At 55.1% G+C, this 24951-nt stretch overlaps 2 protein-coding genes across 3 annotated transcripts in view; one reads left to right on the forward strand and one right to left on the reverse strand.

The window, feature by feature from the left end:
* The window catches only part of FANCI (FA complementation group I), a 31124-nt gene extending 21470 nt beyond the window's left edge, over positions 1-9654 (reverse strand). Inside the window, exons 1-11 of the mRNA XM_045824722.1 lie at positions 9628-9654; positions 8179-8281; positions 7044-7116; positions 6660-6790; positions 6107-6263; positions 5970-6027; positions 4582-4623; positions 4108-4231; positions 3366-3451; positions 1681-1807; positions 192-281 (exon numbers count right to left, since the gene is read on the reverse strand). Of these exons, the coding sequence (XP_045680678.1) occupies positions 192-281; positions 1681-1807; positions 3366-3451; positions 4108-4231; positions 4582-4623; positions 5970-6027; positions 6107-6263; positions 6660-6790; positions 7044-7116; positions 8179-8262 (972 nt within the window). The 5' untranslated portion in view covers positions 8263-8281; positions 9628-9654. The remainder of the gene's footprint in view (positions 1-191; positions 282-1680; positions 1808-3365; positions 3452-4107; positions 4232-4581; positions 4624-5969; positions 6028-6106; positions 6264-6659; positions 6791-7043; positions 7117-8178; positions 8282-9627) is intronic.
* A 3024-nt stretch (positions 9655-12678) lies between these two features.
* Positions 12679-23194, forward strand: RLBP1 (retinaldehyde binding protein 1). Of its 2 annotated transcripts, XM_045825100.1 has the most exons (10): positions 12679-12850; positions 13350-13426; positions 14223-14286; positions 14765-15042; positions 15287-15415; positions 16519-16723; positions 18547-18725; positions 19550-19708; positions 20526-20636; positions 21011-23194. In XM_045825100.1, the coding sequence occupies exons 4-10, from the start codon at positions 15031-15033 to the stop codon at positions 21167-21169; spliced, it is 954 nt and encodes a 317-aa protein (XP_045681056.1). In that variant the 5' UTR covers positions 12679-12850; positions 13350-13426; positions 14223-14286; positions 14765-15030; the 3' UTR covers positions 21170-23194. The 2 variants fall into 2 exon arrangements, with proteins under 2 accessions (XP_045681056.1, XP_045681057.1); XM_045825101.1 differs by lacking the exon at positions 14223-14286.
* Positions 23195-24951: the final 1757 nt, after the last annotated feature.

The raw sequence follows: 24951 nt of genomic DNA on the forward strand, positions 1-24951 counted from the left end.
AGTACCTGACACAGGCTCCGGGCAGCCCCCGACAGCGGTGTGGGCCCGCCCTCTGTCTCAGAGGACTCTGCTGCTGGCGGGGCCACGGTCGGATGGTTTAGGGAAGGATAACACAGAACAGAATAGAACAGAACAAACAGGCTCTGGTCCACCTGGTCAAGCACAGAAGGAAGCCCGCAGGCAGGCGATACCTGTTCCCGAAACCTCTGTATCCTCGTCGCGGAGAGCAGCAGGGCCACGCCGAAGGGACACACGGCAGCACAGTCCCCGTGCTGTCCGGCCTGGAACAACCACACAGCCATTGCTTACCTCTTAGACCTGCAGCACGGCCTATAAACAAAAGGTCCTGCCCTGGCTGGCGTAGCTCAGTGGCTTGAGCGCGGGCTGCAAACCAAGGCATCGCAGGTTCGATTCCCAGTCAGGGCACATGCCTGGGTTGCAGGCCACAGGCCACAGCCCCCAGCAACCGCACATTGATGTTTCTCTCTCTCTCTTTCTCCCTCCCTTCCCTCTCTAGAAATAAATAAAATCTTAAAAAAAAAAAAAAAAGAAACGCTATTTAAATAAAAAAAAGGTCCTTCCACGGGTCAGAAACCTACTACGTCAGGGCTAAAACTATAAAACTTTTGGAAGAAAACATAGCAGAAAATCTTCAAGACCTTGGATCGGGCAAAGATTATCCTCATACACAATGTTAATAGCAAACCTTATAGAAGAAAAAAATGAATAAATTGGACATGATCAGAATTAAAACTTTTTGTGCTTTAAAAGACACCTCTGAGAAAATGAAAAGACAAGCTACCAACTGGAAAAACATTTGGTGCATAAATCGAATTGACTTGTCTGGCTGCCTCCCTGCTGCAGTGGGAGGGCCGAGCGGCCGGACGCGGCGCCCAGCTCCTCCCGAGCGTGGCCGGCCTCCCTCAGGGCATGTCCTCGCTGACAATGTCTGACTTGACTCCAAACGCAAGGAAACACACCAGACCAACCCCAGGACGTGAGGCACCAAAAAGTTAGACTGGGTGCCTCGCTAAACCGAAAAGATGCTGAGGCTCGTTCTCAGGAGACGCAGGGGGCCCAGGCGTCATGACTCCCTCCCTCAACCGGCCCAGAGGCACATTGTGTGCGAGAGGGACAGTGCGATGGGGGGACGCGGCGAGTCCAGGTGAACGGTACACTGATGTTCATCCTGCTAAAGCACTTCAGCTCTTCTGTGGGTTAAAAACTTCAAAACGTGAGGTCGGAAGAAAAGACATCCTCGAAAGACTTTGAACCACTCCTGACTTTTCCCTTAGTGCTTCGAAAATATTTGATGAATTTCACAAAAGCTCGAAACGTCCTAGAAACGGGCGATACCCCAATTCATAAACGGGGAACAGGCCAGGGTGGAAGTTAACATGATGCAATAATGGGGCTAAGATCAAGTTTCCGGTTTCCTGCTGAACAGTTCTCCTCTCTTTAAAAACCAGAACATTCACAACGAGGCTTTAGAGTGGAACCTGCTCGAGAATGCGAGGCGCCACACGGTCCCCACTTCCGGAGTCAGACGAGCATCCCTGAGACCCGGGGCCTCCCACAGCGTCTCCCCTGCTCCCCGCCACTGACCGGCACACGAGAGGCTCCAGTCCGAACGCCCCTGTTCCTTGGGGACCCCAGGGCACCCCGAGAGTGTGGCGCTACCTTCAGGTGTTTCAGGAGCTCCCTGCCCAGCTCGCAGTCCAGCTGGATGGCGAACACGACGTGCAGGATGGCGGTGCCTTCCACGTGCCGGAGCTCGCCCGACGGCACGGTGACGAGGTCCAGGAGCCTGGAGGACCCAACAGACACGTGTGAGCAAGAAAGCGGTGCAGGCACTCCCGTGAGCGAGCGGACCGCTCGGGCCGAGCGCAGGGCCCTGCACCACAGGGCGTCAGGGCGTCAGGGTGGCAGCAAGCACAGGTGCCGCCGCCGCCTCATCCCCTGCTGCCTCTTGCAGCCAAACTTCTGGGAAGGTGTCTATGGTCCTTGTTGCCAATTTTTTACCTCTTCCCGGCTAAATCCAATTCGGTAAGGCTTCTGTCCCCACCCAACACATGCACACGATGCCACTATTACCGCAAGGGTTACTTACACCCACCTCTGGGTCACCAAAAGCAAGCGTCAGCCCCATTTTAACACCCTGGCAAATGCCACCCAGCTGACCACTCCTTTTTTGACATACTTTCTTCTCTTAGCTCCTGGGGCATCGTCACTGGTCTCTCCTTTTTTTTTTCTTTTTGCTGGTTCATCCTCCCTTTAAACGGTAGGATGCCTCTGAGCTCGGCCTTGCGTCTCTCCGTCCTATCTTCACACCTGCCTAGATGACCCATCTGGCTCTTCCAATCTGTACCCTGCCCTGACCTCCCCTGCAACTAGGACCGCCTGCTCTACACCTCCATACGGGATGCCGACGCGCACCTCAAACTGAACATGGTCCAAACGGAGCTTACTTCCCCCCAGTCCTACTTCCCCGGCCGTCCTTCCTAGGTGGACAAGATCACCTTCTAGTCAACTGCTCAGCCCAGCAACCGAAGGTCATTCTAGAGCAGCAGCAGCTGCAACAGGATTCACAGTGTGAATTCTGCAGCCAAACTGCCGGATTCAAAACCCAGCCCCACCACGCTATGGCTGTACGATCTAGGGAAACCCCTTAGTGTCTCGTTGCCTTGGTTTCTGCATCCATAAATAGAGACAAAATAAGGCTGCCGTGAGGTTTACCGGGCATGCACAGCACTGGCACAGATAGAGCACTCCTGGGCCACGCCGCCTCCTGCTCAGCACTAACTGCTCCTCTAACTTGAAACGTCCTTTCTCCCGGTCTGCACAGCCCGGCTCCCACCACTCCGCCTCCGGCGCGAACAGCACCTTCCTGGGGAGGGCGCCCCGGCCACCTGGTCCAAAGGAGCTGTGCCGCCACCTGACTCACATCACCGGCTGGAGTTACGTGCAGAGCACTCCCCACTCTAGTACGTTTCTTGTTACTTATTTCTGTTCTCTTCTCAATACAGTTGGAGCTCCACGAGAGCAGGGGCCTGGTCCGGCTGACCGACTCCCCGCTGCAGACCCAGGGCCGCACCATGCCTGGCGCACAGCAGACACTTAAGAACACACTGTTTCAAACCGAACCACTTCCAGGACGATTACTGCCATTTTCCCGGGAAGATGCAGACGGAAGAGTTGGGAGGACACACCACTCTTTTCACTGTATGACCGAGCAGCTAGGAGAGGATTCCTGAGTTCTGTGCTGGGAGGGGCAGGCGGGGGCCGAACGCCTAGGTAACAGTGAAGTAACTAAAACACCTAATGCGATTGACATGCAAAAATGATTTTGTTTCTGTGTTACTCACTCATCACCACTCTGCTCCTCCTTGTGCTGCTTATCCAGGTCGTTGAAGAAAGCTATGATTCCTTCCAAAACCCTCTTTCTGCTTCCCTGAAAAACACAAAACAGGTAAGGTCTCCACCAAAAGGGCAAGATCAGCAAGTGGAACTTTTCAGCTTTGAAGCTTCTCAAGTGTGAATTTAAGTAAACAAATTACAACCTAGAGTCACAGTAAGAATTTACAGGACACTTTCACGTTACAATGTGGTTTAAGCCCTGGCTCGTGTGGCTCAGTGGATTGAGTGCCAGCCTGTGAAGCAAAGGGTCACTGGTTCGATTCCCAGTCAGGGCATATGCCTGGGTTTCCGGCCAGGTCACCAGTAGGGGGTACTCCAGAGGCAACCACACATTGATGTTTCTCTCCCTCTCTCCCTTCCCATCTTTAAAAATAAGATCTTAAAAAAAAAACACAAAACTTTGGTTTGAAATACATCTTTATGCCAGACTATAAGGGGCTCATAGCCCACCCTGTGTGAGATCTTCACTCTTTTTATCGCACACACAAAAGACCCGTGGTAGTCAGTGCAAGACAGAGTGCAGCCTTGGCTGGGAGCACGAGCTTCCGACCAGATGGAACCATCAAACACACAAAGACAGCAACCACCCCCTCGCATGTGAGCCAAGAGCACAAATAAGCTGAATGGCCCTGACCGGTCGTTCCACCAGAGCTAAAGAAAAACAAAACAAAGATATTTTATTCATCATACCTTTGAAGAGAGAATCAAAAGCTGATAGACTAAAGGCGGTATCTCTTGAAGATTCAACTTGGAGAACATCTTCAGCACTTTCTGCGTCACGACTTCCGCCTCCTCTGCGGTCAGAGGCACGTCCCTGTGGGCAGAGATTCGGAAGGCCAGAGCCGGGTTACGCCGGCGCCTGACTTGGGAGATATTAGCATATTGTCAGTGCCCCTCTTAAATCTGCTTGAACAGAGAACCTTCAAGAAAACCAATAACCCTACCCAAGCCACGATGTCTTGGGGAAAAAATCACTAAATTGTACTTTAAGTGAGCGATTAAAGTAAAAAGGGGGCGGGGGTTGGGGGGAAAGGCTGGAACAGAAAACCAAGGAACCAGCGCCCTTCCTGGGCAGAGAGTGGGCTGCACCCGCGACCTTCCGGCGTCTGGCAGGGCAGTGCTCGGAGCAGGACAGGAGGAGAAAGGGAACCAGGACACACTCACCTGAACATGGCGGTGAGCTGGATCACATACTGCTGATCCCACCTGGTTAAAGATAATGACCAAGAATATGTAAGTCTATCTCATTTTCACTCATTTACATATTGCTTTATAAAATGAGTTATGATAAAAAAAATTAGGACCATTTCAAGTTTGACTTGGTACCACTGGGAAACAAGATCACAGGAATAACATTTGAAACAATGAAATAAATGGTTTTAACCTATCACTCTGGCAAAAATCCAACACTGATGATGTCCAATGCTGGTGAGATTTTGGGAAGCATGCCGGGGAGTGTATGCTGGTATCACCGTTCTGGGAAGACACGCTGACCATAACCATACCTACCAACTATAATGATACGCAGAACCACAGACCCACCCGCTTGCTATTGGAAACACATCCCGTGTACATGCACACAGGAGGTCACCCAGATACATGTATGTTCACTGCAACACTTCAGCCAAAAGCCAAATGTTACTTGTTGGGGAGAAAAAGTAATGTAACAATGGGATATTAGCCGAGTAACAGACCACCACAGAACTATTTCACAGATAGTGCAGAAGCGCACACACTGACACGAACAGCAGTGTTAAAGGAAAAATGCAAGGCACATTACGGTACGTGCTGAAGAAGCTCCTATGTGTAACTAAAAACAAACGAATTGATGGATAAACATACACGTGCTGCTACGTGCCTAAAATTATTTACGAAAAGGTATTACGTAAGGAGCCGTAACAGCGGCCACCCCTGGTTCAGACAGTCTCGGGTACGCCCTCCTGCTTCTCTGTAATGCGCTCGTGTGTCCCCACGGGATTACACAATGTGGTATTCGCTTTCTTTTTCATCGACCATGGAGTAACATTTTTCATTTTCGAGGTACGTCTTTACACATTTCATTTTTAATGGGTATAAATTTCGTGTCTCTGTTATTGTATGCTTAAGTTGGTCACAAATTCCTGTGCTGAATATGTTCACGTATGAGAATTTTCTTTTATGTTGGACTCTTTTCTTACGGTAATTCCCATGGTTCTGGTTTAAAGATACAAACATCACTTATATATTCAACTCCCTCAGAAAAACATAAGAGCTGCAGCCACAGGGTGACTTCCCAGCCCTGAGGACCTCAGGACTCAAACATGATAGAGACTGAACTGCTCTGTCAAGACAGACTGCCGGATGAGTTGAAATTATAGGTCTAATCTTAGAACAAAGAACACAGTAGATGACCTCTCAAGAATCCATCCCAGACTACGTGGTTTTAGACAAGTAGCACATTATAAACGGACTTAAAAACTTCAGTGACATGAAGTTCTGACACAAGTGATAATTCTTTCACTTGGACACGTGGAGTCCTGAGAAAGTTCTACACGTTACCCAGAGAGACTCACCTGGCAGAGCAGAGGGCGTTAATCAGCTGTGTCTTGCATTCTTCCCCGCTCAGTTCATCTGGAAACGCAAAAGACACTGAGAAATGAATTTAATTACGTGAACAGACAAAACGCCACTGAAATGGGAAGAAAGTTACCTTTTCCATAAGCCAGACTTTCCTTTTTGGTAACGAGGGCGGCGAGAACGATGGGTAGTAACTCCAAAGACTTCCCATTCGCTAGGCTGCCCTTTCTGATTGCGCCAACAAACTCGTTGGCTAACGCAACTAGGGATGGTCCTGGAAAAGCGTGGGCCTGCAATTTCACGGGGATAAAGAAAATATTAAGCAGAAATCTAAACGTTTGTTCTTTGTGAGAAAGAGTTCTTCGCTGAATTGCTAGAACTCGCAATGAAAGCCGAACTGATCCTCTAAGGGAGTCAGGGTACCATTCTGCTCTGGTACAAACTCATAACTATAAAGGACTGCAAAGGCCAGAGACCTCCCCCAGTTCCCCCATGTGTTCAAACATAGCAGCTCCTCAAAGAGATACAGTCCCTGACGCCAGAAACGCAGTGGAGACATCTAGGTGGTTAGCGGCCTTCTAACCACACACAGGAACTGTGCTGGGCTCGGCCCATTTGGTTTCCCTTCCTCGGCAAATGACACCCCCGACAATCTACCCCGAAACCAGTTTTGTCCCCCACCTCACCTCCAGCATCAGCAGCCCTATGATCTCAGATGCCACTTCTTTCTGCAAATCCCCAGATTCCACCAACTGGATACAACAAATGTATATCTTTAGTCTCCTGTGAGCTCCCGCTTCCTCAGAGCAGGGGGAACCTTATGGTTTTGAAGAGGAATACAGAAACGAAAAAGGAAAAAGTCTTACAGGGCTGACAGGTAAATAAATAGGGCAACATCCGGCTGTGTCGTTTAACACAGAAACAGAACGATGGAAATCCTGATGACCATGGTGTTTAGGACAGAACTGTTCAGGAGTTTTGGGAAAGCGATTCAGGCAGCATGCGCCAGAAGCAAACGAGTCTACCAATGGCCACCCCCCCACCCGCCCCAACTCTCTCACTCTGATTACCTCTGAAGAGGGCCCTCAGCAGGGCTCCCACAGCTCTGCCCCTCACCGCCTCCTTCCGGAGCAGCTTCGCCAGCTGCAAAGAAGCAAAACACTGCAAGTCTCTGGCAACAATCTCTTTACCCCAATGACCTAAACTCCCCATGTGAACAAGACTCGTCAGGTCCACACCCTTCACAGACTGCAGGGATTAAAAACGATTATTTATTGAGATCGACCAGGGTAGATCGTAACACGTCGCCAGGCTGTTGAGACTGAAATGTATTCAGACAACAAACATTTATAGAGTATTTAACCAGCACTAAGTATTGAGCAACGTTCCCGGGCTATTCACTCAACAAATATTTAGGGCACGTTCTTTTTCCTTGGCTCCAGGCCCACAGGATGAACAAGATGAACGTGGCTGTATGACTCAGAGAGTTTACAGCAGAGCAGGAAGGGAAATGGCGACAGAAAAAAAATTCAGAAAACAATATGTGTAAAGGGAACAAACCGAAGGCTCAGACAGACAATAACTGCAGAAAGGGAGAGAGAATTTCGGCTCGACTGGGTAAACCTCAAGGAGGGATTCTTCTCCATGCCGGGATCTGAATGAGCTGAGATCAATTATTATTGTCCCATTTCATAATCACATACTTCCAGCGAAGACAGGTCGGTATTCTCTTTCTAGTAATTTCAAATATTTTACTGCTTATAAATTTATCTTCTTGAGGGGAAATGGAAGGAAGGAAGGAAGGAAGGGAGGGAGGGAGGGAGCGAGGGAGGGAGGGAGGGAGGGAGGGAGGAAGGGAGGAAGGGGCACCAATAGGCAAATCTAATGTCTCAGTGCCTGTGGTCTGGACATGATCTCCGAACAGGGCTGCTCTAAGGACCACAAAAGCACACTCATGTGCTCACATGCATACAGCTGCAGAAATATTACTTAAAGGTTATACAGTTGTATAAATGTACACAAATGCCCTTAAGTGGTCCACTTCTCGCCCTCACTTCTTTACATCTGTGAACTGTCAGCACTGAAGTCCTTGTCTCCGAGGGGGGTGGGGAGTAGAGGACGTGGCGGAATAACTGTTCTGTGACCTTTGAATGTGTTGTCGCGCTTGCCATTTGCTTTCAGCACAGCAGGCTTCCCCGTACTCACATCGTCTTCCCCCAGGGTTTGAAGAAATTCCCGCAGCCTGCCTGTTGCTTTTTCTGCTGCGAGAGACAGAATTTCCTGCTCCATCGCTGCACATACCAAGGCACTGAAAGGCAAAAAGTCAAGAGCTGATGAGACTCGCGGAAATAAACAAGATTTTTTTTTTCCTTCCATGCCTGTTACCTGAGTATTTCACAGATATCATGGGCAACATACACAGTGGGTACTCACAGGCTAAGGACTACTGTATAGTATGAATGGGTGATTCTTATCCAAACAAAATCATCTCAAGAATTCCCTGGAACATCCTTATTAAAAACTTATTCTAATCAAGTGGATTCATAACTTTTTTTAAAGATTTTATTTATTTACTTTTAGAGTGGGAAGGGAGGGAGATACAGAGAGAGAAACATCAATGTGCAGTTGCTGGGGGTTATAGCCTGCAACCCAGGCATATACCCTGGCTGGGAATCAAACCTGCGACACTTTGGCTCGCAGCCCACGTTCAATCCGCTAAGCTATGCCAGCCAGGGCTGATTCGTAACTTTTTGGCACCTACCCAGAACACTGCCTAGAACAGAGCTATCACTTAACACTATGTCAAGTACATAATTATTATAATATATAGACAAAAACATGTATGATAAACATAAAGTCATATTTGATAAGTAAAAAAACAAACAGCATTGTAAATGCAAAGGCTAACACAATGGCATAAAAAAGGTTAAAGGAATAAATGTGTTCAAATCTTCCCTGCAGAGGAAAGCTGGTACTAGAGGCTAAATCTATGTAGTCAAGTTAAACACTGGTGTTCATTATCCACTGTTGGGAAGGCGAGTATCATCAACAAAGGCATTCATAGAAAAACTTCTTTGGGGAAAAAAAAGACTGTCGGAGGGAAAGAGTTCAAGGAGAGGAGTATGGAGGAGGAAGGCTATAAAGACAGGTTGGGAATAAACTGGGAAAGATGTCAAAATACCAGGTCAAGGAATTTGGATTTTATTCTGCAAATAACAGAGTCTCTTTTGGTTCCAACGAAAATCTTTGGAGCCAAAGAGAACCTGACAAACTCGAGACAACATTTGAAGAAACTGAAACGCACCCACGCGAAAGGAGCAGAGACTAGGAGGTCCTGGGGCTATTTTGGTGGCAGCGACAGCGGCCCGAATTAGGGTTCAGGGAAATGTCTCGGGGTAAACGCTGATCCTCGCCGGGGGGGGTGGGGTGGAGGCGGGGGGAGAACTGAACGCGAGAGCTTGTGTGTCACACACCCCGAGAGGAGGGAAGAAGCCGCGAAAGCCCGGGGACGCAGCGCACGGCGACCTTCCAGGCCACAGAAAGCACCGGACATCACCGCGGAACGGGCCCCTCCGCCCTCGCAAACCCGCGCCCTCGTCCCCGGGGCTGAACCGCACCGCCCCAGCCGCGCGTGAAGCCTGTCTGCTCCGTTACCTGGACCTCACCACCACCGCCGCTGCCGCCGCCTTCCAAAACTCCCGCGCAATCCACGCCCCCGCACTTCCGTCGCTCGGGACAACAGGCCCCGCCCCCGCGCCTCGCTTCCGCCGCCGGGCGCTCGCGGTGGGCTGTACCATGAAGGCAGAGGGGGACGAGAGAGCCGACAGGAGACCTCGGACGTCTCCATTCACAGTCGGGGGCGGGGGGAGGCGCGGCTTGAGAACTCGAATGCGGGTCCGCAGAGCGAGCATGCGCAGTGTGGCCTGGCCCCGCGGGTCTTCACCCTGGAAGGGCCTGGAGGGCAGAGGCCGATGTCCTGCTCCTGGTGCCATCCGAGGTGCCAGTAACCGCTTTGCTATAAGCTGCGCGGGGCCGGGGCTTTTCGTTGGTCCCCATGAGAAACCCCAGCGTTCGGTACATAGCGTGGGAAAGCAGTGCATGCTCAGTATGTGTTATATGAACGACAGTGGGGCCGAGAGTCTCTCGTCTATTCCTGCCTTCATGAGGATGATTTCAGGTCCTTCTGTCTTCTCCGTAACTCTCGACAGATGACCTCAGTTTTCCCATCAAATCTGTAAGGTCACCGTTATCAGCAACGATCCTTTCCTTCCGCTTCCCGGAGCGATGGGACGAGGTTCAGGTGTCCAGGCCCAGGACCACTGGGTCCCCCTCTTCCATCTTCTCAGCGAGGACCTTATGGACATTTAACTTGCAAATACTCTTTGAAGAAGCATGCTGATCGATTTGCTTGTTCCGTGCCTCAGCGCTAGAATCTCTGGCAGCCGCCAACCCCCACCTGTCCCAGGGCAGACCTGCCTCCCTTGCAGAACCAGCATGCTGTGCCTCCCAGAGGAACTGGAGCTTTGGAGAGAGAGGCCGTGGCCAGCTAGCCTGTACAGGACAGGACGCTCTCCTTACTGCTGTGTAATGTTAAGGAAGGTGCAAAATGTCCATGGACCTGGGTTTTCCCAAATCTCAAAGGAGAGGTTGAGGCCTGGACATTCCCTACGGTCCTCCCTCAAAGGCAGTGGCCAGACTCCTGCCCCCTGGGGCTGCTCCCAAGAAAGTGAGGTGGCATCACCTTCCCCAGGAGCCAGGGACAGCTGAGACTTCCCTGGGCAGTCCCACCTGTGTGGCTCTCGCTTCCAGACCAGGGGGCAGCTGTGGGTGCTGAACAATGGGAGAGCTTTAGAGTGACCGCCTCTCTACTCCTTACCAGCTGTGTGGCTTTAAGCTCAGTCCCCCGTTCTGTAAAAGAGGGGGGATCATCCTCTCTGCCTCACATCTGGAAGGACTGGATGCAATGATGCTGATAAGGCCCTTGATACAGTACAGAATGCAGGCGCAGCGAAATTGGACGCCCTCCTCCCCTGCCTCTAGCCTGGCAGAGCGCCCCTGGGAGCCCACAGCTGCCTGCCAACGGGGCCAGCACAGGTGTCCGGGCCAATGAGGGCAGCGTCTCTCACACAGTGGCACTATTGTTCCAGTCAGAGGAGCCAGACACGAACGTGACTCTTGGGGTGTGGGGGTGGGGGCGGGCAGGGCAGAGGCAGGAGAAGAGCCGTGAGCCCTGCTCCCTGTAAAGGGCCTCGTGGCCTGCGAGCACCCTGAAAAGCTCCATGCAGGCCACTCCGGTCAGGATGGTGGCATGAACTCAGAGGTGTTCTTGGTGCACAAGAATGTCCTTCTTGGCGCTGGAGCCCCTCGCCCAGCTTTGACAGAGACTCTTCCGGAGCCTCTGTGCTTCCGTCCCATGGGGCAGCCTGAGCTCTCCAACTGCCCCTGCCCCCCACCCTGATTATCTCCCTGTGAAGTGCCTGGGGGGGAAATGCAATATTCCACCTCTGTTAGTTTGCTAACGCTCTTATAACACAGCACTACAGCCTGAGGGGCTTCAACAACGGGCACTCACTTCTCACAGTCCTGGAGGCTAGAAGCCCAAGATCAAGGTGTCAGCAGGGCTGCTTCTCCCGAGGCCTCCCTCTCTCCTTGGCTTGCAGGCGGCCGTCTCAGGCGGCCGTCTCCTTCCTGTGTTTTCACACCGTCGTCCCTCTGTGCATCTCTGAGATCTCCACTTCTTATAAGGACACCAGTCATATTGGATTAGGGTCGCCCCGATGACCTGAATTAAGGTCACGTACCTTCATTACCTTTAAAGATCCTATCTCCAAATACAGTCACATTCGGAGGTACTAGGGGATAGGACTTTAATACATGAGTTTTTTTTGGGGGGGGGGTGGCACAGTTAGGCCGATAACACCATTTTCCAGGTGTGGCGACTGAGGCCTGGAGGGGTTCACAGCCGTAGCAGGCAGGGCCGGGCCTGGAATCAGGTCCGCAGACCCTCTCTCTCTGTCCTCCTTTCTCTACGGTCCGCACGCCCAGCCAGGCAGTTCTGGGGGCCGGGGTCTAAGGGCCGCACTTCAAGGAACAGCAAGGTCAAGAGCAGCCCTGTCGGTTAGGAATATACCGGGAGCCATTAAATTAAACCGAAATTGGAAAAATTTACATTTTTCTAATAGCCCTCCCTGTCCCCCCGAAAAGTCAAAAGAAAACACGTGAAATGAATGCTAACATATTTTTAACCCAATATATGCAGAATGTTATCATTTCAGAACATTAAGCCATATAAAGCTCTCATCAATGAAAAATGTTACACTCCTTCCTTTCTACTAAGTCTTCAAAATCTAGTCGGTAGTTTATAATTACTCGTACAGCATGTCTCACTTGGGACTCTCATCAGAAACACGTGATCACAAGATTTCCAGTTGGGAAAGTAGAATTGCACACGTAAGTTGTTCCAAACTCACTTTCCCCGTGCCTCCTGTCTGTCTCATCCTGGGGGGTGACCGCCAGAGCCCGCTGCACTGAGGGAGGGGGCAGGGAGGATGGGATGGGGCTGGCCCAGATCCCACCCCCCAAAGCACAGCTTCCACTTGGCTGAGCAGGAGCTCTGAGCAGAGCACACACAAAGGAAGGCTTTGAGGCGGCCCCAGCCAGAGCCGGGCCGATCCCCTCTCCCCTTCCATGCTTCGCTTGCCCCAGTCTGGGCCTCCCGGGAGCCCGATTTAGCCGGAAACCTGGGCCCTGAGAAGTTCCTTGTGACACACTAATCCCAGCCTGTGGACTGGACCATGCCCCTCGTGGAGGCAAACTCCAGGGCTCCCAGAGGACTCAGGCAACCGGGGGCCCCAAGGAGGAGCTGCCCACCCGGCAGGTAAGTCAGTGCCGAAGGCGGGGGGGGGGCGCCTGGCTGGGCCGGGGAAGCCCAGGACTGGGGTGAGGAGTCTGGGGTGGAAGGGGCCACAGCCCAGACACCTGTATCACGGAAACCAACGGGCTACTTTCCAGGATGAACCAAACCCATCTGATGGCAGATTTAGCAAATAAATGTGAACTGAATGTGCATGTGAATGTAAATTTGACATTTCAGACGAACAAATACTTTTGAAGTATCAGTCTGCCTTGTGCAACATTTGGGACCTACTTAAACTTGCAAAATGTTTGTCGTGCATCCAAATTTCCCCTGTCATTGTGCATTTTGCATATTATCTGGCAACCCCAGACAGCAGGGGTCAGCCCACACTGGAGGGAGGGGTGGGTACGTTTTCACTGTACACAGCTCATAAATCAGGGCTTAAAAAAAACAGCATTAATAGATTGGGCCTACTTTAAAAAGTGTTATTACTGCACTGAGTGTCATTCTCTGTTCCTAGGACCTAGGCGCTTGTCCGGCCGATCCGCTGCCCGCTGGGGCTGTCTGGCTGCCCTGCCTGCTGCGTGAGCTCCTGAGGTACTGCTCTCGGCCTTTCCACGCCTGTTCTTGAAAACCCAAGTGGGAGCATAGCTGTACTTTGTCTGCCTGCCCCCGTGCTGCAGGTCTGGGGGTCTGCTCGCCAGTGAAGGGGCTTAACTTTGGTTCCCATGGGTGGGTGAGGGCTCTCAAAACGTCCCTGCCCTGGCTGGGGCTGCATGGAGTGAGAGAGGCAGGAGAGCGGAGACCCTCAGATATTCCTGGCTGTCAGACTGGGGTAGTGGTCCGTGTGACGTCAGGAAAGGGAAGGGGCGCTGTGGGTCAGAGCAGAACACCGTGCTGGGCGCCTCACGGAAATCCTGTGGTTGGTCTTCATCACAGCTCTGTTCGGTAGGTACGGTTATTTTCCCGGCATGGCAGATGAGGAAACTGAGGCTCGCAAAGGCTAAATAGCATGCCTAAGGTCACACAGGTGGTGAATGACAAAGCCTGATTCAGACCCAGGTGTCTCTGACCCGGAAGGGCTTTCTGTGCGGCCAGCTCAGCTCACCCCGGGGAGCTTGCCTGGGGATGTTTTGGTTCCAGGAGTCCAAGCAGTTCTGGTGTCAGACGGACAACGGGTCAAGTCCCACCTCTGCCACTTCCTCGTGGCGCCAGGGTGGTCCCTGAGGGCCCTGGGGATATTCAGGTGGGAGAGGGGGAAATCCAGAAACAGAAAGCTGTCTCCAAAAGGACTCCGTGGGTGAGCAGGCCAGAGGTGCGCTCTGGGGGGCCTGCAGTACCTCTGTGTCCATTATTTAATTCATCTCCCAAAACCTGCCCGTCTCCCTTTCAGAGACGACCCAGACTCGGGTTACATCACACAGCCTGAAAGTGGAAGAGACAGACACTAAACCCAGGTCTGACTTTCTGCCACAGCTGCGCTGCCTCTGGGTGCTGAGGGAAAGTCGCTGCTTGGGCTCCCGATCCCTGGCTATTCCTGGGGGTGTAGCCTCGGACAAACATGTATTCTCCTGAGCCCGTTCCCTCGTGCGTGAGATGGGAATTGTAATACCAACCCAGGCTCTGAGATAGTGGTCTTGAAGATACTTGTGTGTCGCAGAGCAGAGAGCACACACACGCAGTGTGATGGTCACGCAACTGGCCATCACCCCTCCTGAGGGGCAGGTGCTGGGCCAGGGGCCCCCAGGAGGCTGGGGAGTTCCTGAGCCCCTCACCCCACTCCCCACTTTGGGCTGGGGCGGGAGGCCTCAGGTGGAAGAGGGAATGCCTTGTCCTGCGTCTTAAGAACTGAGGTTTCTGAGTGGTTTTTGCGTGGGTTCCTCCTAAGAGGAGTGTTTCTCAAAGTGTAACCGGAGAATCCTCCCTCTTCCTCAGAGCCACCTGGGCTGCTGCCTCAGAGCCCCGCCTCCTCGTCAGCTCGCAGGGTGCAGGGCCCAGGCCTGCGAGTTTCCAGCAGACGCCCTGGGCGACTGCGGTGCCTGTGAGAGTTTGAGACCCATCGCTCTGAGACAGTATCAGGACCTCCCCATACTGCTGCAGCCCTGACTTCCTCTCCCGGGGAAGGGGACGCCTGGACAGGCCAGGACCGAGGAGGAGGGCCTGCTTTCTCCGAGGACAAGGACTCCGTCTCCTAGAGCAGCATGTCAGAGGGGGTGAGTACCCCTGCGGCCTGGGGCTGTGCTCCTTCCCCCTTCCCTCTCTCCCTCCCTGGTCTTCCCACAGTTACTGGAACTCACCCCTACAACCGCTCTGTGGTCCTGGACCCCACGCAAAGGGAGGAGGCCTAACAGCCGCCTTGAGCGAAAGCACTCGTACAGGGTCTGAGCAGGCCACGTGCTTGGCTTGCTCAGGCCGATGGGAACCGGTCACTGCTTTTTCCCGACCCCTCTCTGCCAGGCGGGCACCTTCCGCGTGGTCCCTGAAGAGGAGCAGGAGCTCCGGGGCCGGCTGGAGCGGCTTACAACCAAGGACCATGGGCCTGTCTTTGGCCCGTGCAGCGAGCTGCCCCCCCACACCTTGCAGAAGGTGAGGCGGCCTGGGATGCAGGGGGAGGCGGGCCCCAGCTCTCCATGTCATCCCGAACTTAAAAGACTGGCCCGTTTGAGGGGCGGTCCTGAAGGTCACGGCCATGGCAGCACCTAGCTGACCAGACAGCAAGGCCACCCGATCCAAGACTACAGCACCAATGGGGTCCTGGGGCCCCTGACCGGGATCGTCCTAGGCTCTGAGAGTAGCAGTGCTGCTTGCACGTGGCCCTGGGGAACAGGGTCCAAATGCTGCCCTCACTGGATAGGCAAGAGGCCCGAGTTCGAGACTCGGATCTACTTCCAACTTGCTGTGTGACCTGGAGCAAACGGCTTTCCCTCTCTGGGTCTTGTCTTCCGAATCTATATAAACAAACGGTTGTGGGACCAGCTCAGAAGCTCTGTCGGGACTGGCAGAGCTGTCTGGGGCTGAGCTGAGCTGGGCTCGTGGCTTCCATCTCTGCTTCCCCCCGGGCAGCCCAAGGGACCAGTGCTCTGAGCCCCGCCCCCCCCGACCTGAGCCCCCTGCTTTGGCTTCTCTTCTCACGCCCCCCCCAAAGGGGAGGGCTGCTCGGGACACGCTGAGTTCTCCAGCCCCCCCCCCCGGGAGGCGTGTGAAGCTTGGGGGGCAGCGCAGGCTGCTCTATGGCCCGTATCTCCGTTTTTTAAAAGATCAGAATGAAGCGCGGGAGGCAGCAGAGCCAAGTGGTTAAAAGCCCAGCCCTAGTAGGACTTTTCATTAATTCCCAACTCCGCTCCTTTCCATCGGGCTGACCTTGGGCAAGGATAGCTTCACTCCGGAACCTCGGTCTGCTCATCCTGAGACAGGGGCAGAAGAACACCGACCTCAGGGAGATGGGCTGTGGCAAAGAAGGAAAAACACAGCGCATTTAAAGGGTTGGGCGGGGCGCTAACCAGGGGCTCCCGTAAGTGTAGCGGTTACGATGGAGAAACATTGGGACCTTTGGCTAGCTCCTGCAAGCGAGCGCAGTCGGACCTAATTTCCTCCAACACGAACGCGGCCCTGTGGGCGGAGCAGCGTCGGCCCAGCTCCGGCCCCACCCCTCGCGACACCTGTGACTTCCTGCTTCCACCCAACTGCAGGCCAAGGACGAGCTGAACGAGAGGGAGGAGTCTAGGGAGGAGGCGGTGCGAGAGCTGCGGGAGCTGGTGCGGCAGCAGGCGGCCTCGGGGCAGGAGCTGGCCTGCGCGGTGGCGGAGAAGGTGCAAGGCCGGGACAGCGCCTTCTTCCTGCGCTTCATCCGCGCGCGGAAGTTTGACGTGGGGCGCGCCTACGAGCTGCTCAGAGGTGAGGCCCGCGCTGGGGAAAGAGCGCTGGGAAGGGTGTGGGGTGGGGGAGCGGGGTTATGAGGACGGTGCGGACCCTCACGCAGGCAGCCACCGACTAGAGCGACCCCTCCACGTCCCTCCCACTCCCTGCCCTGCGCAGGGCTCTGAGCCCCGCTGTCCTGACCTGTGAGACTGGTCTGGGGGATCCCGCTCAGCTCCCGCAGTGAATGAATGAGGGGCGTTGGACCAGATTCCCAGAGTTTGGGCCCCTCTCTCTCTCTCAGACTTAGGGTTCAATGAGTAGAATTGAGTCACCCAAATTGGGTGCCCAAGGAGGGGAGGAATCCCCTGCCCCCACCTGTCAGCCCCCACCCCAAGGCTAGGCTTTGGCTCTGGAGCGCTGCAGGGAAGGGGTGCTTGTGGTGCCTGGCTCTGCGCAGGCACCTGAGCCTCATGCAGAGAGCGGAGATGAGGACAGAGCCAGTCCTGGGAAGGAGCCGGGGACTGGCCCTGCTGGCTGGGCGCGGGGTGACAGGGTCCCTCGGGAAACGGGTCCTTGGTGCTGGCGGGGGGACGGGGTCTGAGCACACCCTCTGCAGGCCGACCGGTGGCCTTTTCTTGCCCACCCCTCCCTCCCTCCCTCCCTCCCCTCCCTCCTTCCCTCCCTCCCTTCCTTCCCTACCTACCTCCCTTCCTTCCCTACCTCCCTCCCTTCCTTCCCTCCCTTCCTCCCTTCCTTCCCTACCTTCCTTCCTTCCTTCCCTACCTCCCTTCCTTCCCTACCTTCCTTCCTTCCCTACCTACCTCCCTTCCTTCCCTACCTACCTCTTTTCCTTCCCTACCTTCCTTCCTTCCCTGCCTACCTCTCTTCCTTCCCTACCTCCCTTCCTTCCCTGCCTACCTTCCTTTCCTACCTGCCTCTCTTCCTTCCTTTCCTTCCTTCCTTTCCTCCCCTACCTACCTTCCTTCCTTCCTTCCTTCCTTCCTTCCCCAAATGTCCATTCACTTCCCTGTGTGCCATCTGCTGTTTCCGGCCACAGGGTGCTGCAGAGAACATAGCAGGCAAGAACTGCCTGCCCTCAGGGACTGGGTATTCTAACGGTGGAAGGAGTAAAGCGGATAAAACAGAAGTCTATAGAGTGTTAGACAGTAAGAGAGGATAACGATAAAAAGTAAGGGAGGCGGAGATAGAGCATTGAGGGGTTGAAGTTTTAGGTAAAGTGGAAGGCCTTGGTACGAAGGGGAGTTTTGAAGAAACACCCGAAGGAAATGAGATGTGGGCGGGCGGGCAGAGTGGTGGGGACCTAGGTGGGGGCAGGACCGAGGCCAGGTGATGGGGGACCTGGAGCGGTGCAGGAGGCTGGTGGCATTCCCTCAGCAGACTCTCCCGACCACCTGCTCAGGCCTGGCCCCGCCAGGGGGGTGGTGGACTCAGCAGCAGAGCAGTGGGGACCTGGCCAGGACGGGCCACGATGGCGTGGGGGTGGAGGTGGTACAAATGCTGCTCCCGGGCAGGGCCTGAGTCCTGCCTGGGCTTTGGACTTCATTCCAACACTCCCCCCTCAGCTCTCACCCCTCGCCCCCTGAGAAACCTGCGCCTCTGCCCACGGGAGAGAGAAAGGACCAGTAACCGTTGTCCTCAGGTTCCGGGTTACATACACCTCCCCCGCCGGCCACTTAACAAACAATGCTCATGCCTAGAATCTCATCTGATTACTGAGACAGTTATCCTTGGAAGGTAGTGTGTCCTGCTCGGTCACACACGGGCGCCTGGGTCCCACCCCAGGGTGGGCTGGCTCCCTGAGGGCTCCTCTGTGTGTGCCCCCCCCCCCACTGCACCAGGCTACGTGCACTTCCGGCAGCAGCACCCCGAGCTCTTCGACAGCCTATCCCTGGAGGCGGTCCGCTGCACCATTGAGGCCGGCTACCCCGGGGTCCTGTCCAGTCGGGACAAGTACGGCCGAGTGGTCATGCTCTTCAACATCGAGAACTGGGACTGTGAAGAGATCACCTTTGACGAGGTCCGTGGTGGTAGGGGGCTCTCCTGGCTCTCTCCCACCCTCTGGGCTGGCCCCTCCCCCAGCCCTGGCCTCTCCTGGGCTCTCACCCCTGGCTCCCTAGGAGGCGACACCTGTGGGAGAGGGTAGCAGGCGGCCAGTGCCACCAGGCCCATTCCAGGCAGGGCAGGATTCCTAGGGTGTGCTGGGGCGGCTGGCAAACCCAGCGGCTTTGTAGGCGGGGCCCACTGGCCAAAACACGGCTGCCCCCTGCTGTCCCTGCCAAGTGTGGGGTGACCGCTGTGGGCCACGGGCTGGGGTCAGCACTGCCCACTGCTGAAAGCTGAGTGACGCACAGAACAGGGAGAGCCCCGGCTGCAACCTGTTCAGCAGAAGTCATGGCTGGCCCGACCCTTCTGCACGTGTATGTAGGCAGTATCCCCCAGCAGGCCCTTGAGGGAGCTGCCCTGTGTCCACACAAACACATGTTTTCTCATAAATTTGGGGCAAGACCCTACAATGATATACCACAGAGTGAACATTTTCCTATACATTACAGTCTTAGACAGTTTTTAACTGCTCCAGAGCAGTCTACGGCACGAATGCACCATCATTTCACCAGTCCCTTAGTTTGGGACGTTATAAGGGTCCAGGGATCAACACTCTGGCATCTAACCATGGACGTGCCATGCAAGGTCATTTCCTTGGGACACTTTCACGAGGGGAATATGCCCCAGGTCTCAGCCTGTGACAACTTAACCTCTGACAGGGGTGGACCAGTTCGCTCTCCCCTCGGGCCCGTGATCTTTGGGGGTTCGGTCTGGCAGCCTGTTCGCTCCCTGCCCAAGATCTTGCAGGCCTATTGTTTCATCCTGGAGAAGCTGCTGGAGAACGAGGAGACTCAGATTAACGGCTTCTGCATCGTGGAGAACTTCAAGGGCTTCACTGTGCAGCAGGCTGCCGGGCTGCGGGCTGCGGACCTCAGGAAGATGGTGGACATGCTCCAGGTGGGGCCCCGGAGCGCTGCCCCGTGGGCCGCTCACCGGGTGGGAGGCTGGGGGGCCGGCCCGGGGGTCCCGGTTGGATGGTGCCACCACTTGGTACTGCAAAGGGCAGTGACAACCACAAACGCTCGGTGATCAGCACTGTGCCAAGTGTGCACACTGACTGATCGATTTTCCCCAAGAGAACATTCTCGTGGCTTCTTGCTTCATTTCAAAAACCGACACACTGAGGCTCAGAGACTTGCGTGACGTCTCAAGGTCACAAAACTGTACAGTGGCAGGGAGGCAGGGGCCTGAATTCCCATTCCCAGCCCATATTTGTCATGCCGCCTCTCTCTTTGAAGTGAGTTTGTCCTGGGAAAGGAGATCGCTGACTCCTGACAGCTCACTCCTCTTAGGTCAGAAGTCCTCCCCTGGAGCTCACCTGAAGTCGGCTCTATGTGCACCTGGGAGAGGGTGGGGGGAGGGGAGGCCAGGGCCGCGGGAGGGGGTGAAGGGCAACGAGGCGCGACAGTGGTGTCCCTGCGGTCCACAGCAGTTTGCAGTCTGCCCAGCGGGCAAGTGCGTTTGAAAAACGCAGCCCCCTTCAAACCAAGCAAGGCTGCCAGTTCATTTCCTCACTCCACTGAGGCGCAGGATTTCACACACCCGCTGGGAGAGGGAGAGGGTTGGGCTGCGTGGCCTCCCGCTGTTTGGAGCCCCACAGGGAAGCCAGGGCTCCCCCCAGTGGGTGGCCTGGGGCTGGAACCTTCAGTGGGCCCCCGGGAGAGGCAGTGGGGGTCACTGGGGCTGCGGGGTGGGACGCTCTCTGTCGCCACAGGATTCCTTCCCAGCCCGGTTCAAGGCCATCCACTTCATCCACCAGCCGTGGTACTTCACCACGACCTACAACGTGGTGCGGCCCTTCTTGAAGAGCAAGATGCTCCAGAGGGTGAGTGCCTGGCAGGCGCAGGGGTGGCACTCAGGGATTGGCTGGTGAAGGGGCGGCGCTCAGGGATTGGCTGGTGAAGGGGCGGCGCTCAGGGATTGGCTGGTGAGAGCAAGAGTGAATGGGGCTCTGGCAGGAAAGGGTTCATGAGACAGGAGGGATGAGGGTAGGGGGTTGAGGGGTCCCCCCAGAGCTCCCCTCAGACTTTTACCATAGTCCCTAACTACGTGGATCCCGCAGACATCACAACAAGGAGGACTGTGCAGAGGGGTGTCACCAGGCAGAGAGAGGTCACACTGCATCTTTGTCTGCCCCTGGACCCCTCCTCCTCAGGGCCACCTCCCCACTCAGCTCTGTCCCCCTTTCCTTTCCTGCAGGTCTTCGTCCACGGAGATGACCTCTCCGGCTTCTTCCAGGAGATTGACAGGGACATCCTGCCCACTGACTTTGGGGGCACGCTGCCCAAGTACGACGGCCGGGTCCTTGCTGAGCAGCTCTTTGGCCCCCGGGCCCAAGCCGAGAGCACTGCTTTCTGAGGATGCCGCCTGCCACCTGCCCTGTAGTCAGCATCCCTGGGCCTCGCCCCGGCTGTCCTGGACCCAGCAAGCTGGACAAGGGCTGCGTGGGGTGACTGAGGTTCCCCTGACCCTCCCTAAGCTTGGGGGGGGGCAGTAAGGCAGGGGGAATTCACTTGAACCAGAAGAACTGGGAGCAGTTCCATTCCTACGGACTTTGAGGCTTTAGGACACTGGTTTGTGTGAGGTTCTTTCAAAGACCCTAAGTCTCTTAGTGATTCGATTTCCTTCCTAACGGGGTTTTGCTGCTTAGAGTCTGTGAGGACAGGCAGGGAGGGAATCTGAGAACACACGATCTGACAGGCACCGGCGCCTCGGCAGCTCCATCCTGGGGTGGCCCGCCCCCGCCCCCCCAGGTCAGGCGCAGTCTGACGCGTGTGCAGTGATGATGGCCAGGACCCTGGGCCTCCTTCCAGGGTGGCAGCTGTGTCCCCTCCTTCTGTCTGTGGGGTCTCTCCACCAGAGGCGCTGTCCTCCAGGCCCCCTGCCTCACGGGCGGTTTCACAGACGGTGTCTTCTCGGCACCCTCAGCCCCTGAGGGACACAGTGAAGGTGCTTCTGTATCTTCAGCTCCGGCACGTTACAATGATGGACGCCTACTGTCCAGCTCTGCACAGGGGGGCAGAGAGTGGGTGGGCCAGAAAGTTTATTTTGTTTTTCCATAAGGTGGCTCTAGTAGTGCCTTGTTGCCTTTAACATCATTCAAAACAATTTCGTTAGACTGTATTGTGACAGCTGTCCTGTCGGCGTGTGTTTAAAAAAAACTTATCAAAATCGGTGAATTTTTGTGGAGCCATTTTAATACTGAAGATGGAAGAAAATAAGCAACTTTTCCGGCATACTAGCTCTATTACTTCAAAAAAGGTAAAAACGCAAATGAAACATGAAAAAAGATGTGTGCCGTGCCTGGGGGAGGTGCTGCAACCAGCTGAACGGTCAGAAGTTTCGTGCTGTGGATTTCGCCGGGCGATGCTCCGCGGGCGTCCCTGTTGGGCTGTGCGGTGGGTGGGGGTCGGCTGGCCTGGCCGCTCCCACTGAGGCACCCCCGTCATCATGCCAAGACTTCTCTGCTCTTGCCTGGGGGGGGTCACCCCACTTTTTGTGGGCATGAAGCACCCCTGGGGCTGCACCCACCTTCTGGAACAGGATCTTCAGCCGCATTTCCTGGGCTGGGGGCTCCATCCAGTGTCTTCTGCGTTCGCTCCTTCAGGCACATCTCTGGCCGGCTGAGTTCTCGTTTCCCAGCATGGCCGCACACCGGGACACATACACGGGAATGTGCGCACACGTGGGCGTTTATTTCTCATGTTCTCGCTTCCGTCTCTGGGGGGGTCTGCAGTATACGCTCATCCCCCCGGGCCACCTCCTTCTTTGCAGCACTCAGCCGACAAGCCACGGGCGGAAGTGGTGTTTACCTAGGGCTTCGGAGCTGAGGGAGGAATCAGCAAGTTTTCGTGGGTGGCTGACCAGCGAGGATTTCTTCAGACCCTTTAAAAAGTGCGGCTCTGCTTTTCCAAATGGAATGTTGCATGGAACTCTGGTATTTAAGCCTGAAAAGAGGAGCTACTCTGGCTGAAGGAGGCTCAGTAGCCTAGCTGGGAGGGATCTTCTAGAACTTCTGGGGCTAAGAAAGTCTAGGGACTTTCTGGGCAGAAACTGGAGGGCTGGGACCCACTGAACCCACGGACTGTGAGCTGGCACCGCCCTCTGCTGGCCTGGACCTGGTACTGCTCCTCCATGTTCAGAGACACACTGAGCAGCAATGAGGCTGACCCTGACCTTGTGAGGGAGGAAGGTGGTGCTGCCTTTGGGGGAACATGTCCCAAGCCCATGCATGTTGCTGTTAAATCTGACATACTCAGTCTCACAGAACCCCAGCTGCAGCCCTGGCTGGCGTAGCTCAGCGGATTGAGCACGGGCTGCGAACCAAAGCGTCGCAGGTTCGATTCCCAGTCAGGGCACATGCCTGGGTTGCAGGCCATGACCCCCAGCAACTGCACATTGCACATTGATGTTTCTCTCTTTCTCTTTCTCCATTCCCTCTCTAAAGATAAATAAATAAAATCTTAAAAAAAAAAGAAGGCCCTGACCTTTAAAAAAAAGAACAAAAAAAACCCCAGCTGCCTACATACTGGATTCCTACAAGCGGCCATCACTATATTAACGAGAGGAAGAGGGACAATAAAACACTCCAGAAAGCCACCTAATATGGGAAGGGGAATAACAAAACCTGATTTCAATGACAAACATGTGCTGCCCAGAAAAGCTTCCTTGCTGGAGACATCTGGGACGAGGTACGAAGTACGGATTCCACCACATCCAAGGCAAGTGAGCGGAAGGAGAGCCGGGAAGTCGACGCGATGCATTCCTGCCAGCCCCCCCTCCCGCCCCCTCGCTGCGGCCCTCTGAGGAGCGCCGAGTCACAGGCAGACGGAGGCAGTCTGTCAGTGGGGGGCGGGGGGGCAGTCTCGGTGGGGAAGTGGGCCACCAGCTTCAGAGCTTCTGCCTGGGCTTGGCTGCGTCTCAGAGACCCGAGTTTCCCCAAAGGGGGACGCCCGGCTCTTAACCGGCCCGGGAGAGAGCTGAAGAGGGACTTGTGGGGAGCTGGACGATCAGTGCTGGGCCTGAAGTTCACGGGCCACCTGGCAGCCGGATCGCTCCAAGTGACCCGGGATGGAGGCGTCTGCCCCACTTGGGAGCTTGCTAGTGACACAGACTCCCTCCTATCATACCCAGGGGCAGGCATTCATACTATAACCTTTCCCATCTTACAGGTCAAAAACAAAATCTCAAGGTTCAATGCTCAGGGCCCAAGGACTAGGAAGGGGCCAGGAAGCGACCCTCGCCCAGCAGCTCTGACCCCAGCCCCCTTCAGCTCTGTCAGACTCAGGCTCTGTCTCCAACGTTTCTTTTCTCCTGGGGGGAGGGGAGGTGGAGGTAGGAGGGGAACGAGGAACAATGACATTAGAACGCCACATATCCCGGGTCGGTTTTGCCAATATCATCAGACAGAGGAGGAAATCACTCTTGAGAGTAAAACCAGACAGTCTTCAGCAGAGACGCCGGGGCAATTGCCAACGTGGCAGCAAGTGCAAAGCCGAAAGCTCTGGCACAAATAGCCGCGAGGAGCGAGGGAGGAGATTCAGCAGTCCAAGGCCAAACAGCCTGTAAGGTCTTCCCAGCCACTCCGCGACAGGCCACCCTTTGCGGGTGGGGGGATAATGCCCAAGAGGGAAATGGGGGGGGGCTGTCGTACCTATGGCGGGCCATCCAGGTGTGGGTGTCTGGTCCTTACTTTGGGCAAGTGCTCCCTAGAGGGCTACGGCTAAGGGGCCTGTTAGCAGAAAGTATGATAAAGATGTGTTAGGGCCATCGGGACAGCGGGTGACTGGAGATGAAGGTCGCCGAGGACGAATCCGCAGCATGGGCGCGGCTGCGAGCGGACCACGTCGGCAAGCCGCTGGCATCGACCCGGCGGCCTGGACCCGAGGCGTCTTCCCTGCAGTGCTTTTCATCGGCAGTGTCCTCTGCGAGCTGGTCCTCTCGGACCCAGATTCTGGCTATTTCGTGAGGGATCGGTGTGGGGGGGGGGAGTTGCTTCCCGGAGAGGGGTGCGCTTTGCCATTTGGTGCGGGCCATTTTCAGGCTGTGTGTTAACACACGTTGTCCAAAGCCAGCCGCCCCCCCCGCGCCCTGCCGCCCCACCTTTCCAAGGCTTTGCACGGCTGGGGGGGGAGACGCCT

Source organism: Phyllostomus hastatus, unplaced genomic scaffold (genome assembly GCF_019186645.2).
Source record: "Phyllostomus hastatus isolate PE091 unplaced genomic scaffold, TTU_PhHast_1.1 phas_scaffold_555, whole genome shotgun sequence".
NCBI lineage: Eukaryota > Metazoa > Chordata > Mammalia > Chiroptera > Phyllostomidae > Phyllostomus > Phyllostomus hastatus.